Source organism: Macaca fascicularis, chromosome 10 (assembly GCF_037993035.2).
Source record: "Macaca fascicularis isolate 582-1 chromosome 10, T2T-MFA8v1.1".
In the NCBI taxonomy this organism is placed as follows: domain Eukaryota; kingdom Metazoa; phylum Chordata; class Mammalia; order Primates; family Cercopithecidae; genus Macaca; species Macaca fascicularis.
Window position 1 is genome coordinate 61,444,554 of NC_088384.1, and position 17,528 is coordinate 61,462,081.

The 17,528-nt window shown below is 37.4% G+C and overlaps 1 protein-coding gene across 1 annotated transcript in view; it reads right to left on the reverse strand.

Annotated features, from left to right (window-relative positions):
- Window positions 1-17,528, reverse strand: part of LOC135965294 (ankyrin repeat domain-containing protein 18B-like) — an 89,338-nt gene that overhangs the window by 38,225 nt on the left and 33,585 nt on the right. The window contains exons 12-17 of the mRNA XM_074003183.1: window positions 14,849-14,933; window positions 7,997-8,027; window positions 6,962-7,031; window positions 3,752-3,836; window positions 1,221-1,258; window positions 1,057-1,129 (exon numbers count right to left, since the gene is read on the reverse strand). Coding sequence (XP_073859284.1) covers window positions 1,057-1,129; window positions 1,221-1,258; window positions 3,752-3,836; window positions 6,962-7,031; window positions 7,997-8,027; window positions 14,849-14,933 — 382 coding nt within the window. The remainder of the gene's footprint in view (window positions 1-1,056; window positions 1,130-1,220; window positions 1,259-3,751; window positions 3,837-6,961; window positions 7,032-7,996; window positions 8,028-14,848; window positions 14,934-17,528) is intronic.

Below are 17,528 nucleotides of genomic sequence, written 5' to 3' on the forward strand. Positions count from 1 at the left end.
TTCTAACTGCATGTATAAAATATGGTGGTGCATGCTTGTATTCTGAACTTTTCAGCTTTAAACTTTCATATAGTAAATATTAATAGATACAAACTGATTTTAAAAAGCCCTTTTAATCTGACATTATTTCTATTTTTCTTTCTTTCTTCATTTATCAGCAACAGGAGAGTCTAACTGAAAGTGGTAAAGTGGAAAAAGGGAATACAATGAAAAGTGTAAAATGAGTTAAACCAGAGATAATCATATCAATATGGATGCATCTGGAAAATATGATACACCAAAGAAGGTGGCAGAAAAGTATGTAAAGTGTAGAACCACTCATGTACCATTTTAGGACACAAATAAAACATTCTGCATATTACTTCTGAGCATCACAATATAGTTAACGATTTTAAAAGGGCTTTGAAATGAAAACCAATTTACGATGTCGGTAGCCTCTATGCAATCATGTTTTAAAAACCTTAACACCAAAAAGTCTAAAAATAACCCTTTTAAAAGACTGTCTACCAGTTATAAATGAATCGTTACTTTCCTCATTTTTAATAATCAAAGACGTCACAAACTCACACATACACACACGTATGCATACACCTACATGCACAGTCTGCTCATTGGAACATCTGATTGGCTTCAGATCATCAGTGTAATAACACTAGCAGCAAGCCTCTAAAGTTAACACAGAAACTGACACGTTAATAAGTAAAGCCTTCCTCTAGGTAAAGATCAGAACTCCAACTAGCACATAACTCACTGGAAATATCTTAAGAGTCTCAAATTTCACTGCTTTGAATCCCTGACAAGTACAAAAATTTTATATTGAAAACTTTATGCTATACAAAATATTAAAAGAGAAACATCTGAGTCAAAGTTTACATTTTAAAAATATTTTTATGGCTTCTAAATTTGTTTTTATTCAAATATGAATACAAACAATAACATTTATGTCAATGCCTACCATTCAATTTTAAGCAAATAGAATTAGCGGTGAGAATAATGTGAGCACTTCCATCATTTAATGTACTTATTTCCAGCATTCCATTTGTATTGATAACATACCTGCTCTCAAGGTCTGTACTTTCTTTCTTTGTACTGCCCCTTTCACAGCAGGATCTTCCATTTTAGTGCTAGGCTGAATGGGTTTTAAAAGAAAATGATTCATAAATCATATATATTTTATACAACATGGAGTTAGTGCTTCAAAAATATGCATAATTAATTACCTTCAAGGAAGGATGTTGTGCAGGAGGCCCTACAAAGCAAAGGGGATATGTCATCAATTATATGTAAGTATGACAGGGCCAACCAAACATTCAGGCAGTGTTACTATCAAGCTGAGTTCTCATGCCTGACTATAAAAATAATTACTTAAAGTTTTGAGGGTACTGCTTGACTTCTTCTTTTCCTTGCCTAGGACAGCAACATGACAGAAATATAATGAGGAAAATAGGAATATAGGATTCCTAAAACTCAGTTTACATTTCAATAGTGACATTATGTTTCAAATGCCTATACCTAAAACAGAAAAGCCTGGATATCACTGTAAACACGTGGGCTGATAAGGAGTAAAGAGACCATTAAACAGATGAGGAAATCAAACCTGAGAGTATCAATGTCAAGGCTGAGGGTGAAGGTACAGAGTATTTCCACTCAACACATCAGAGGCATTGCTGCCAGCACACCACAGATAAATTCCCCATGTCCTGTCGCTGAGGAAATACACAGTTGAGATGACAGTTCAGGTGAACGTGCAATTCACCTCTCATCAAAGACAGTGTTCTAAATTGATCAGCTGTTATACACACTTATGAAATCACAGCTAAATGAAATATTCATTTTTCCCATGACCACATCTGCTACTGTAGCACCTACATTTCTCCTATCCCCTCGTTTGGCCTTGAATTCGAGCTCCTGGATTCACTCATACAAGGTGGTCCATAAAACACATCAAATAAACTATGTAGAATCAGTTTCCAATATCAAAATATTTATCAAAAAAGAAAACACTGAAATACCACAGACTTCCTGGATATGAATACACGGTTATATTGCAAAATCAGTGCAGTATTTATTGAAAATGAGAAATTTGGTATTCGCAGAATGAATTGTATAATATGATTGCATCTAAAATTAACTAAGTTTGGTATATTATCTTACACTGTAAAGGACATTTACAAAACAGCTATCATATCAAATAACTGGCTGTCTCAAAAAAAAAAAAAATTAGCCAAAGCATCTATATGCAATTTAATCACATCTTATTCGATCATGTCAGTGAAACTTCTCTCTCTGAGGTCTGACAGTTATGAAATGAAATGAGCTGCTGCAGTTTACCCCAAGTCTAGCACTCCCTCCTGCCTCCAGTACTCTCCACAGCAATAACCTCTCTTGTGACACTGGCCATAGGCCAAAGCAACTGGAAGTGACTCATCTCAAGTTTACTTGGCTTTAACTCCCAAGAACACAGCAAATGTCTTTCTTTCCTCCCTCCTTGTCCTTTCACAATCCCTCTTCCTTTGAAAAAGTGATTTTTAGATCTGTCATCCTGATGCTTCCCTTCCTAGCTGCTTTTTATGGATCATTGCGACCACTGTTGTCATCTGTGTTCAGGAGTAGTATACACCTGTAATCTCTCTTCTCATCTCATTCTCCTTCCCCTGTGGCTAGAATCATGCTCAGAAATAAAAGGAAATTAATGCTTTCCCTGGATTCTGTTATTTTTTAAATTGCTCTCCAATAGTTCTTTTTCCAGATTTCTCTAAAGGAAGGCTGTTCCCTTGCTATTCAGGGCTATGTCCAGGGACCAGCACTAACATCACCTGAGTACTCATGAGAAATACAGAATCCCATACCTGCTGAATCAGAATGTGCACTTTCCAGAAGCTCCTCAACTAATTCACGACAATGTGAATGCCCTTTTCTACACTGATGTGCTTGCATATTGGTTTACCCTAATTGCCCTGTTTGGCCTAGCGTCAATTTCTTCCCTACTATGTCCCTGAATTTAATACTACATTATAAGCCATAATGTTTCTAATGAACTTTTAATCAGGCAATACCATCTCTACTTAATTTCTTCTCCATAAATCACCCAACACTGTTCATTTCAACGATGTTAATTTGGCCTATACGATACTATCCCATGAATTTACACCATTTTCTATAAAACTAAATTATAGCCATTCATGGCTGACCATTTACGGTGATATTCATCTATGGTAGATAAACCACAGGTCTGTGTGGTAAAGTACCTCAATCCTTAATGCCTCCCCAGTAGTGAGCATGACAGCAAGAGTAGGAAAATGTTACTCTAATTCGCTGACACATTTTCGTACTGGAAGCTTACTTTATCTTCTTTCCTATTTCTAACACCCTGTTCTTCCTTCCTCTACAGAGCAATTTGACTTTACTAACCTCCATTACATACGCCCGCATATGATTTTTTATGTATTACATGTACACTCTGCCCTCTTCATTCTTTCTTTCTCTTTATTCATTTCCTCTTCCCTCTCTCCTGAGTTGCCTCAGGTCTTAGAGTATCTTAAAATGGAACTCACACTCAGCTCCTTTAGTGGTGCTCCCAATAGAATCAACTGCTGACCCTTGGTTAGAGACACAATTTATCACCATTTGACTTCTCCTTTACTTATTATAGTTAATAGGACATTTTCTTTAGCTAGTAGACTATATTAGTGCTCATGTTTTAAAACAAACATTCCGTCAAATGACTTTTTAAATAAAATACACTTCTCACCTTCTCCTTTCCCATTGACTATTCTGTTGCCTTTTTCATGGGAAGGTCCAGGTAAAGGCTGTGACAATTTCTCGGGGACACACTGCTAAGGAAATATCAAGAATTAGTTTCCATTTAAAAAATTATAATGAGTTACATCAAGAGATTCTTATCATTCTCTTTTTATGAAACTGGATCTCATTCTGTCAACCCAGGGCTAGAATGCAGTGGCATCATTATGGCTCACTGTGGTCTCAACCCTCCGACCTCAGGCAATCTTCCCACCTAAACTTCAGCTGTAGCTGGAACTACAGGTGCATACCATCATGCCAGACTAATGTATTTATTGGTAGTTTTGCAGAGACAAGGCCTCATTATACTGCCCAGGCTGGTCTCAACCTCCTAGGCTCAAGCAAACCTTCCACTTCTGCCTCCCAAACTGTTGAGATAACCAGTGTGCACCAGCACACACAGCCCTAATCAATTCCTTTAAATAAACCTCAATGTTGCCCAGGCATGGTGGCTCACACCTGTAATCCCAGCCCTTTGCAAGGCCAAGGTGGGTGGATTGCTTGAGTTCAGGAGTTTGAGACCAGCCAGGGCAACAAAATGAGAACACATCTGTACACAAAAGTACAAAAAGGAGTCAGGCATGATGGTCTGTGCCTGTATCCCAGCTGCTCAGGAGGCTAATGTTGGAGGATCACTTGAGCCTGAGAGTTAGAGACAGTAGCGAGCCAAGATCATGCCACTACACTCCAGCCTGGGAAACAGAGCAAGACCCTGACTCCTCCAAAATTTCTATTTAAAATGTGAGAGTAAAGAGAGATACAAATGAAAAACAAGCCTAACTGATCAATGAAATATGAGCTTAAGTGAAGAAAGAAAAGAAACAACATGAAGTGCAATAAAGTACCTGGAGAAAGAAATCTGTAACACAGCCCTTTGTTCTTTCATATCCCTAATAATACTAATTAATATTTATGCTCCAATAAGTTTTTTGTAAGTACTTCTGTGATAGACTTCATTACTCTAAAACTTTCAATTAGCTAAATATGGTCATCTACCACTACCTGAAAGAAAATTATTATAACAGAGAGAAACCTGGAACTTTCCATCAACTTTCCACCCAGAAAAAGAATTTGTCACCAGAACTCTAAAGGGTAATGTATAGCTTAAAATGGTATATTTAATAGAACATGAGTTGGGCCTAATAAAACATTTAAGAAATGTTAATCTAAAATCACAATGTTAAGATTCCAGTTGAATCATACTAGAAAATATATTGTAACCCTCTTTGCTACTGATGACCTATTTCTAATTTATTTCCTTGTTATTTATGGCATAATTCCTCAACATAACACTTCAAAAGTTACATAACTTTAAATATTAACAATAACACAAATGTAAGCAATATTTTAAATACAATATTCAATTATTAGATACATTAGGTATATTACTTATAACATTCTATTATTTAAAAATTCACTTGTCTCTTTATTCAGACTAAACAAATATTGAGGCTGAACATCTCAATCCGTAACGTCAGCACTATGAGAGGCTGAGGCGGGCAGAACACTTGAGCCCAATGGTTAAAGACCAGTCTGGGCAACAAGGCAAAACCCTGTCTCTTGAAAACTCAGCCAAGCATGGTGACACAGGTCTATCGTGACATAGGTCTATAATTTCAACTACTTGGATGACTGAGGTATGAGGATCACCTGAGCCCAGGAAAGAGAGATCGAAGTGAGCCAAGATCTCACCAGTGCCCTCCAGCCTGGCGGACAGAATGAAACCCCATCTAAAAAAACAATAATTAAAATGCTTCTTACATAGAAGACTGTATTTTAGGCCCTCCAGGATACACACAAGTATGTTTATTGACCTCCAGGAGCTCATGGTATGCAGGAGCTTCCAATGATTATTTATAAGGACTTTGAGTGGTTATTTTATTTTATTTTATCTTATCTTATTTTATTTTTTAAAGATGTAGTCAAGCTCTGTCAGCCAGGCTGGAGTGCAATGGTGTGATCTTGTTTCACTGCAACCTCTGCCTGCCGGGTTCAAGTGATTCTCCTGCCTCAGCCTCCTGAGCAGCTGGGAGCACAGGCATGTGCCATCATGCCCGGCTAATTTTTCTGTGTGTTTTTATTTAGAGACAAGGTTTCACCACGTTGGCCAGGTTGATCTTGAACTCCTGACCTCAGGTGATCTACCCACCTCAGCCTCCCAAAGTGCTAAGATTGCAGGCATGAGCCACTGAACGCAGCCAAGTAAATATTTTTTAAAAACTATGATGATAAAATTATGATGTTAAAGTCTTACTATATTGGTATTAAGAGTCTCTGCTTCTAGAACTGGTTATTTGCAGCAAAATACATGTTATTCAATTAGATGAAATTAGATGAAATGTTTTATATAAACTCTTCATGGACATCTCATAAAACACACAAAAAAAATCCCTTTGCGATACAAATCTTGAAAACATAAATTTAAATTTCTACATTACACAATTTATATTTTTAAATCAGATACATTCTTGTTATGTTGCCCAGGCCGTTCTCAAACTCCTGGGCTCCAGCAATTTTCCTGCCTCAAACTCCCAAGCAGGAGGGACCACAGGTACACACCACCACACTCAGCAATTTTCCTACAATTTTTAATATTATTTTAGTCTCACTACAGAATCAATAATATAGGTAGAGAAACAGTTTCTCCTAGAAACTATATGATAACACAATAATAAGTTTCCAAGAAGAAAAAGCTCTATGCTATGTGCTGGACATTTTCACAACTAAAAGGTACCAGAGGGGGTCCATGATTACTGCAAATCATTTGATCACTGAAGATTTACAGAGGCATAAATAGTATGAAAGTCTGAAAGTCACAATTGTATGATTTAAAAGTCGAAGTGTTACTATTTATCCAAATAAACCTTAACCAAATTTCATATTTCTTCTATTGGGGAAGCATTTAATAATGCAACTTTCCCGTCACTATTATTTTCCAGTTCAAAGCTCCTACCCGGTCACAGTACTTGTCAATTTTTGTTAGTTACCAAAGTTAAACACATTTTTTGAATCAACTAGCCATATGTATGTTTTTCTCTGACCAACTTTCCATTATCACCATAAAACAATGACAGGTAAACCACTGCTAAACTTGAAAAGTAAATACTATGCAAAACTAGATTCAGAGTGAGAAAATTAATTTTACAAGACACCACTTTACCTTAGTAGCAACACTCAAGTCTTTGTCAGCCAATGTAGGCAATGAATCCACACGCAGTTCATGGAAAATGCTTGAAACCAAAAACACACAATGAAAAGAGCAAGTTGATTTCTTTACAATTTTTATAACTGCCAGTTTATATCCAGCTTCCCCCTCAAACAAAAGACATAATCTGGGGAAAGGTCAGTGATCCATATATTAAATAATGATTCTTGATAAAATTAAAATAGGACCTCTGTTCTAAAAAGAGATTTTAGTTACCTATTTCTGCCTCCATCTGTCTAAATCTACAAAATATTCAATGAAAACTGACCTTGAGCTTTATATAACAAATAGTGACAGTCAATATATTGGCAGAGCCTGACAGTAATTTACACACACAAATTATCTGTCCTGAAGCTGGGCTTAAAATTCAATTAATGGATGACATAAATGTTGTTACCTAAACTGGAAGAATAGTGATGACTTAAAACAACTTTTGTAAAACTTCCAGTCCTACGGCCAAAGCTAAGTAGGTTCTGCCCTAAAGACTTTGATGGTAAACATAAGATACTGGTTACCAGGGAAATTTTAAAATTCATTAGGACAGATTCTTGGACTAACCACATTCTAACAATAACCTTCAATGAGAGTTTAAGGTATTTAAACTCTCATTAATTTAGGCATTAATTAATGAATCTGATTAAACTGATTCAGACCTATACCTTGATCCAATGGCTGCACAGATGTCTATCAATCTATGCTGAGGAGCAAGAGAAGGGATTTGGAAGGCAGGCAGGCTGACGGTCAAGTTGTGGGCCAGCTACTTTGTTAACTATGGGATCATGAGGCAATTAATCGACTGCACTAATCCATAGTTGTTTACTGAATAAATAGTAGGTTATAGGAACACAGATGTTGTGATGGCTTTATGAGATGATAAATGCACAGAACATAGTAGGATGTCTAGCCCAGAATACAACGCTCAACAGATATTAGTTTCTTCCAATTCTATTTCCTTAGTTAACATAAATGTTTACATCTATTAAATCCTACCTGACTGCAGATTCATCAGAACTTCCAACATCTATTAAAGAAAAAGGAAAAATGCATTTTAATCCAATAATAAATGTACAGAATATTAAAAGGATAAGAGTGCACAACAACGCATGCCTGTACTCTAAACTATGTGGGAGGATGAGGCAGGAGGATCACTTGAGGAACCCAGAGATTTGAGACCAGCTAGGGAAACATAGTAAGACTCTACCTTCATGAAAAAATGTGCACACTAATGTGTATGCTTTAGATGCTGTTTTTGTGGTTGTTGTATTTGTTTTGTTTTGGCTTTTTTTTCTTTTTTTTAAGCATAAGACTGATGCTATGTTATAAAGCATTCCTTTGGGAGCATGCCTGGGACCTTATTAGAATTAACATTAATTATACCTATTGATAGGTAATTAATGCAGTAAGATCTCTTCCCTTTTTATTTATTAGATGCAAAGAAGAATAAATTTATAAAATATGGTATCTACATGTAACCTGCAGTATACAAGTCATCCCAGCCACACCCCATGAGAGGGAGTAAAAATGGTATTGTTAGCAGAACAGGTGTGATGAGTCAACAGTGTCAAAGAGCATGATTTCTGAACCAAAATATGAGAGGCCGTTAAAACAGAGTATTCAGTAGTACCCGTTATCCACTATATGAGAGGAAAGAAATACTTGACAGGGTTTTCTCTGCCCTCACGCCACAGCAACAATCATCTACAAAGAAGGCTTCTGTGACAAAGCGTGGAGAGATTTTCCCCCAAAAAGCAAAAATCTTTCCTGCTGATGACAACATTCAATTCTCACACCTTATCTGCAGACACAATCAGATTTAAATTAATTTATAAATTAAATTTTGTCATCCATATGTACATATAGGAAAAACCAGTTTGTGATTCAGTACTATTCGTGGTTCCATGCATCCACTGGGAGTCTTGGAATGTACTTCCCACAGTTAAGGGGGAACTACGGCACTTATTTTGTTATAGCACAACACAGCCTCTCTAGCTCTTCAGTTCAAACTGTTCAGTTTAGGATAAAACACCCTATATCACCAGAAGCCAGCAAAACATAGGAATCAGACCAGAAACAAGAATCCTTGCAAAGACCTTCCAGCCACCAGTGGAGAAGAGCTGAAGAGAGATCGGTGTGTTACTCTGGCTAATACTCTTCTGGGGAAGGTGCTGGGTGGTTTCCTTAGTTGTAGCTATTTGTTCTGCCCTATGTATAACAAGGCCCAAATTCACCTGCCATTTTACCTCCCACAGAAAGAACCACTGGAAACATCACTCCTTTAAGAGCTTATCCACATTCAGAGAGAAGCTTAAGAAACACTGGGGAGGTGTGGCAGGCTGCTGGGCAGTATTATCTGATGTGAAAAATATAAAGAAAGAAAACTATCAATGCCCTTTTACTACCAGAATATTCCAATGCTTGCTCTTCTCCCAAGTAGGAGAAAAAAATTCTTTTTCACCTCACATCAAGCAAAACTCCCTTACCATCCCTCATGAGAGAATCTAGTTGTAGATGAGTCATGTCAACATAATGCAGGCTGTTGTCAACCTCATCCCTCAAAGGAACACATGTATTTACCTATAGCTTTCACTGCCTGGTCTTAATTCCAACCGAAGGTAAGTATGACAGACTTAGTGATTCCACTTTTATAAAGTCCAACCCCTTGCGCTTGTCCCCTTCCATTGCTAGAGAGTCTATCTGGACCCACATCATACAGCAAGATACTCCAGTTTGTGCTGTGTGGCATGGCATGGTGTCCTTTCCCTCAACCCTTTCTATTATGTTCCAAACATCTATACAAATCATGTTTTCTGAGTATGTAAAGCACATCTCATCAGCATATATCATTCTTTACAGTGATAAAGAAGCAAAAGGAAAACAAAAAGGACAAGGAACATCTTAAATGACTACGTTCAATTACCAAGGATCTTTAATTTTTTAACTATTCAAAAACATATCCACTGTACTCTTCTGAAAATAATAAAACTGTGAAGATAGAGTAAAGATCAATGGTTGCCAGGAGTTGCTAGGGTGAAAGTGAGAGATGAACAAGCATAGTATAGAGAACTTTTAGGGTAGTGAAACTGTTCTGTCGATAATATTACAGTAATTGATACATGTCATATCATTCATTATACAGTTGTCCAAGTTCACAGAATGTACAGCATCAAGAGTGAAGCCTGATGTAAACTATGAACTTTGAGTGATTAGAATGTATTACAATGTGTCAATGTAAGTTCATCAGTCATAACAAATGTACCACTCTGGTGGAAAATACTAATCATGGGGGAGGCTATGAATGTGGCAGGCACGGAATATATGAGAAATCTCAGTTCCTTCCTCTCAATTTTGCTGTGAACCTAAAACTGCTCTAAGAAATAAAGTTACTGATTTTAAAAAGATATTCACAACTGGGCTCAGTGGCTCATGCCTGTAATCTCAGCACTTTGGGAGGCAAAGGTGGGGGATCACATGAGGTCAAGAGTTTAAGACCAGCCAGAGGAAATGAATTCAAGACCAGTCTGGCCAATATGGCAAAACCTCTTTTCTACTAAAAATACAAAAATTAGCTGGGCATGATGGCGGGCACCTCTAATTTCAGCTACTCGGGAGGCTGAGGCAGGAGAATCATTTGAGCCTAGAAGGGTTTCCACCATTCCCTAAGGAGAGTGGCTCACTGTGTCTAAAGTGTTTATAGAAACAGTGTGGTTACTCTGAACAGCTGCTTTCCTTCTAGGAGTCTGGAATTGGGGTACATGTCAGGGAGAGTAACCTCCATAGAAACACTTGGGTACTTAGTCTCTAATGAGACTCTGGTACTGCTAGATATCACTGCACAAATGTTATCAAAATGTGAGCCTGGCAGAATTAAGCAGATCCTGGGAACTCCACAGGAGAGAACTCCTGGAAGCTTGTGCCTGGTTTCCTCCAGACTTGACACATGCACCTTTTTCCTCTACTAATTCTGCTTCCCCCTTTCTTGTAATCAAGTAAAGATCTGAGTATGACTATTTCCTGAGTCCTGTGAGTCTTTCTAGTGAACCACCAAACCTGGGGGTGCTCTTGGGGAACCTTGACACAAATGCATTGTGTAAGATTTTTATGAAGTTGATATGATATATGTAACTGTAATCAGGTGGTTATTTCACAGAATAGCTTTCCCTATTCTGTTTTCCTTTTCTTTTTTTCCCTTGATATTTGACTTGGAAAGTCTTATATTTCTATATCTATCCAATTGAATAAAGCCATAAAAGGAATAAATGAAATGATAATGTCAGAAAATAATGTGAAATAAGCAGCAATCCTATTTTAACTGAATAAAAAATAGAAAATCTGGGTGATCGACAATATGTTCTACAATATGAATGTTTCTAGAAAAAAACAAAAAGGTGGTCAATTTTCTGCAACGGAAGTGGGCTTAATTCCTTTTTATAATAATTGTGTAGATCAGGTGCAGTGGCTCACACTTGTAAATCCCAGCATTTTGGGAGGCTGAGGCAGGAGGATCACTTGAGCCCAGAAGTTCCAGACCCACCTGGACAATAGAGTGAGACCTCATCTATTACACAAACAAACAAAGAAACAAAGCAAACAACAACAACAACAACAAAACCTTAAAAAGAAAATTAGCCAAGTGTGGTGGTGCATGCTTGTAGTCCCAGCTACTTGGGAGGCTAAGGTAAAAGGTGAAAGGATCACGTAAGGCCAAGAAGCAGAAGTTGCAGTGAGCCAAGATGGCGCGACTGTACCCCAGTACCGGCAACAGAAGGAGACCCTGTATCAAAAATAAATAAATAAATAATTGTGTATCAGGCCAGATGTAACCACACAAAATTGTAGTCCCAGCTACTATAGGAGGACTGCTTGAGCCCAGGAGTTCAAGGATACAGTGAGCTATGAATGCACCAATGAATAGACACGGTATTCTAGCCAAGGCAACATAGAGAGACCACATCTCCTATAATAATAATAATTGATTAATTGTACATCATTCAAGTAAATTCTATAACTGGAGAAAAACATAGTACTATTGAGAATGTACTATAATAGTCTACTACTGATCATAGAGTTCCTGTTTACTTGCTTCTCATCTTTTTCTTTGTTTCTCCTAAACCTGAAAACATGAATCATCCATTAAAAGCAGTTCATCACAAAACAAGTCAAAAAGATCAAATTGCATCCAAACTGTAGGATGTGTTATCCACCACTTCCTGTGAACAGATTCTTGAGGGATAAGAAAATATTTGAATAACTAAATTTGTGCATGAACACATTAAGTTCAAATACCCATGACATTATCGTGTGTTTCTGTGTACTAGAGACAAAATGTTCAAAAAGCAATTTAATGAATATACATTAAATTAAAAACTGCCTTCATTAAACTGAGATGATCTTCCCTCAATGCACGAATACCTTCAGAATTCACATGTGAAGCCTTAAATATAGACCAAAGGTTTGTATATAATTACTTAAAGTTTTGAGGGTAATTCGTGGCTTCTTCTTTTCCTTGCCTAGGACAGCAACATGACAGAAATATAATGAGGAAAATAGGAATATAGGATTCCTAAAACTCAGTTTACATTTCAATAGTGACATTATGTTTCAAATGCCTGTACCTAAAACAGAAAAGCCTGGATATCACTGTAAACACATGGGCTGATGAGGAGAAAAGAGACCATTAAACAGATGAGGAAATCAAACCTGAGGGTATCAATGTCAAGGCTAAAGGTGAAGTTACAGAGTATTTTCACTCAACACATCAGAGGCATTGCTGCCAGCACACCACAGATAAATTCCCCATGTCCTGTCGCTGAGGAAATACACAGTTGAGATGACAGTTCAGGTGAACGTGCAATTCACCTCTCATCAAAGACAGTGTTCTAAATTGATCAGCTGTTATACACACTTATGAAATCACAGCTAAATAAAATATTCATTTTTCCCATGACCACATGGGCTACTGCAGCACCTACATTTCTCCTATCCCCTTGTTTGGCCTTAAATTACAGCTCTTTGATCCACTCATAAGGCGGTCCATAAAACCATCACATAAACCATGTAGAATCAGTTAAAAATATCAAAATATTTATCAAAAAAGAAAACACTGAAATACCACAGACTTCCTGGATATGAATACACTTTTATGTTGCAAAATCAGTGCAGTATTTATTGAAAATGAGAAATTTGGTATTCACAGAATGAATTTTATAATATGATTGCATCTAAAATTAACTAAGTTTGGTATATTATCTTACACTGTAAAGGACATTTATGAAACAGCTATCATATCAAATAACTAGCTGTCTCAAAAAAAAATTAGCCAAAGCATCTATATGCAACTTAATCACATCTTATTCACTCATGTCAGTGAAACTTCTCTCTCTGAGGCCTGACAGTTATGAAGTGAAATGAGCTGTGGAGTTTACCCCAAGTCTAGCACTCCCTCCTGCCTCCAGTACTCTCCACAGCAATAACCTCTCTTGTGAGACTGGCCATACGCCAAAGCAACTGGAAGTGACTCATCTCAAGTTTACTTGGCTTTAACTCCCAAGAACACAGCAAATGTCTTTCTTTCCTCCCTCCTTGTCCTTTCACAATCCCTCTTCCTTTGAAAAAGTGATTTTTAGATCTGTCATCCTGATGCTTCCCTTCCTAGCTGCTTTTTATGGATCATTGCGACCACTGTTGTCATCTGTGTTCAGGAGTAGTATACACCTGTAATCTCTCTTCTCATCTCATTCTCCTTCCCCTGTGGCTAGAATCATGCTCAGAAATAAAAGGAAATTAATGCTTTCCCTGGATTCTGTTATTTTTTAAATTGCTCTCCAATAGTTCTTTTTCCAGATTTCTCTAAAGGAAGGCTGTTCCCTTGCTATTCAGGGCTATGTCCAGGGACCAGCACTAACATCACCTGAGTACTCATGAGAAATACAGAATCCCATACCTGCTGAATCAGAATGTGCACTTTCCAGAAGCTCCTCAACTAATTCATGACAATTTGAATGCCCTTTTCTACACTGATGTGCTTGCATATTGGTTTACCCTAATTGCCCTGTTTGGCCTAGCGTCAATTTCTTCCCTACTATGTCCCTGAATTTAATACTACATTATAAGCCATAATGTTTCTAATGAACTTTTAATCAGGCAATACCATCTCTACTTAATTTCTTCTCCATAAATCACCCAACACTGTTCATTTCAATGATGTTAATTTGACCTATACGATACTATCCCATGAATTTACACCATTTTCTATAAAACTAAATTATAGCCATTCATGGCTGACCATTTACGGTGATATTCATCTATGGTAGATAAACCACAGGTCTGTGTGGTAAAGTACCTCAATCCTTAATGCCTCCCCAGTAGTGAGCATGACAGCAAGAGTAGGAAAATGTTACTCTAATTCGCTGACACATTTTCGTACTGGAAGCTCACTTTATCTTCTTTCCTATTTCTAACACCCTGTTCTTCCTTCCTCTACAGAGCAATTTGACTTTACTAACCTCCATTACATACGCCCGCATATGATTTTTTATGTATTACATGTACACTCTGCCCTCTTCATTCTTTCTTTCTCTTTATTCATTTCCTCTTCCCTCTCTCCTGAGTTGCCTCAGGTCTTAGAGTATCTTAAAATGGAACTCACACTCAGCTCCTTTAGTGGTGCTCCCAATAGAATCAACTGCTGACCCTTGGTTAGAGACACAATTTATCACCATTTGACTTCTCCTTTACTTATTATAGTTAATAGGACATTTTCTTTAGCTAGTAGACTATATTAGTGCTCATGTTTTAAAACAAACATTCCGTCAAATGACTTTTTAAATAAAATACACTTCTCACCTTCTCCTTTCCCATTGACTATTCTGTTGCCTTTTTCATGGGAAGGTCCAGGTAAAGGCTGTGACAATTTCTCGGGGACACACTGCTAAGGAAATATCAAGAATTAGTTTCCATTTAAAAAATTATAATGAGTTACATCAAGAGATTCTTATCATTCTCTTTTTATGAAACTGGATCTCATTCTGTCAACCCAGGGCTAGAATGCAGTGGCATCATTATGGCTCACTGTGGTCTCAACCCTCCGACCTCAGGCAATCTTCCCACCTAAACTTCAGCTGTAGCTGGAACTACAGGTGCATACCATCATGCCAGACTAATGTATTTATTGGTAGTTTTGCAGAGACAAGGCCTCATTATACTGCCCAGGCTGGTCTCAACCTCCTAGGCTCAAGCAAACCTTCCACTTCTGCCTCCCAAACTGTTGAGATAACCAGTGTGCACCAGCACACACAGCCCTAATCAATTCCTTTAAATAAACCTCAATGTTGCCCAGGCATGGTGGCTCACACCTGTAATCCCAGCCCTTTGCAAGGCCAAGGTGGGTGGATTGCTTGAGTTCAGGAGTTTGAGACCAGCCAGGGCAACAAAATGAGAACACATCTGTACACAAAAGTACAAAAAGGAGTCAGGCATGATGGTCTGTGCCTGTATCCCAGCTGCTCAGGAGGCTAATGTTGGAGGATCACTTGAGCCTGAGAGTTAGAGACAGTAGCGAGCCAAGATCATGCCACTACACTCCAGCCTGGGAAACAGAGCAAGACCCTGACTCCTCCAAAATTTCTATTTAAAATGTGAGAGTAAAGAGAGATACAAATGAAAAACAAGCCTAACTGATCAATGAAATATGAGCTTAAGTGAAGAAAGAAAAGAAACAACATGAAGTGCAATAAAGTACCTGGAGAAAGAAATCTGTAACACAGCCTTTTGTTCTTTCATATCCCTAATAATACTAATTAATATTTATGCTCCAATAAGTTTTTTGTAAGTACTTCTGTGATAGACTTCGTTACTCTAAAACTTTCAATTAGCTAAATATGGTCATCTACCACTACCTGAAAGAAAATTATTATAACAGAGAGAAACCTGGAACTTTCCATCAACTTTCCACCCAGAAAAAGAATTTGTCACCAGAACTCTAAAGGGTAATGTATAGCTTAAAATGGTATATTTAATAGAACATGAGTTGGGCCTAATAAAACATTTAAGAAATGTTAATCTAAAATCACAATGTTAAGATTCCAGTTGAATCATACTAGAAAATATATTGTAACCCTCTTTGCTACTGATGACCTATTTCTAATTTATTTCCTTGTTATTTATGGCATAATTCCTCAACATAACACTTCAAAAGTTACATAACTTTAAATATTAACAATAACACAAATGTAAGCAATATTTTAAATACAATATTCAATTATTAGATACATTAGGTATATTACTTATAACATTCTATTATTTAAAAATTCACTTGTCTCTTTATTCAGACTAAACAAATATTGAGGCTGAACATCTCAATCCGTAACGTCAGCACTATGAGAGGCTGAGGCGGGCAGAACACTTGAGCCCAATGGTTAAAGACCAGCCTGGGCAACAAGGCAAAACCCTGTCTCTTGAAAACTCAGCCAAGCATGGTGACACAGGTCTATCATGACATAGGTCTATAATTTCAACTACTTGGATGACTGAGGTGTGAGGATCACCTGAGCCCAGGAAAGAGAGATCGAAGTGAGCCAAGATCTCACTAGTGCCCTCCAGCCTGGCGGACAGAATGAAACCCCATCTAAAAAAAACAATAATTAAAATGCTTCTTACATAGAAGACTGTATTTTAGGCCCTCCAGGATACACACAAGTATGTTCATTGACGTCCAGTAGCTCATGGTATGCAGGAGCTTCCAATGATTATTTATAAGGACTTTGAGTGGTTATTTTATTTTATTTTATCTTATTTTATTTTATTTTTTAAAGATGTAGTCAAGCTCTGTCAGCCAGGCTGGAGTGCAATGGTGTGATCTTGTTTCACTGCAACCTCTGCCTGCCGGGTTCAAGTGATTCTCCTGCCTCAGCCTCCTGAGCAGCTGGGAGCACAGGCATGTGCCATCATGCCCGGCTAATTTTTCTGTGTGTTTTTATTTAGAGACAAGGTTTCACCACGTTGGCCAGGCTGATCTTGAACTCCTGACCTCAGGTGATCTACCCACCTCAGCCTCCCAAAGTGCTAAGATTGCAGGCATGAGCCACTGAACGCAGCCAAGTAAATATTTTTTAAAAACTATGATGATAAAATTATGATGTTAAAGTCTTACTATATTGGTATTAAGAGTCTCTGCTTCTAGAACTGGTTATTTGCAGCAAAATACATGTTATTCAATTAGATAAAATTAGATGAAATGTTTTATATAAACTCTTCATGGACATATCATAAAACACAAAAAAAAATCCCTTTGCGATACAAATCTTGAAAACATAAATTTAAATTTCTACATTACACAATTTATATTTTTAAATCAGATACAGTCTTGTTATGTTGCCCAGGTCGTTCTCAAACTCCTGGGCTCAAGCAATTTTCCTGCCTCAAACTCCCAAGCAGGAGGGACCACAGGTACACACCACCACACTCAGCAATTTTCCTACAATTTTTAATATTATTTTAGTCTCACTACAGAATCAATAATATAGGT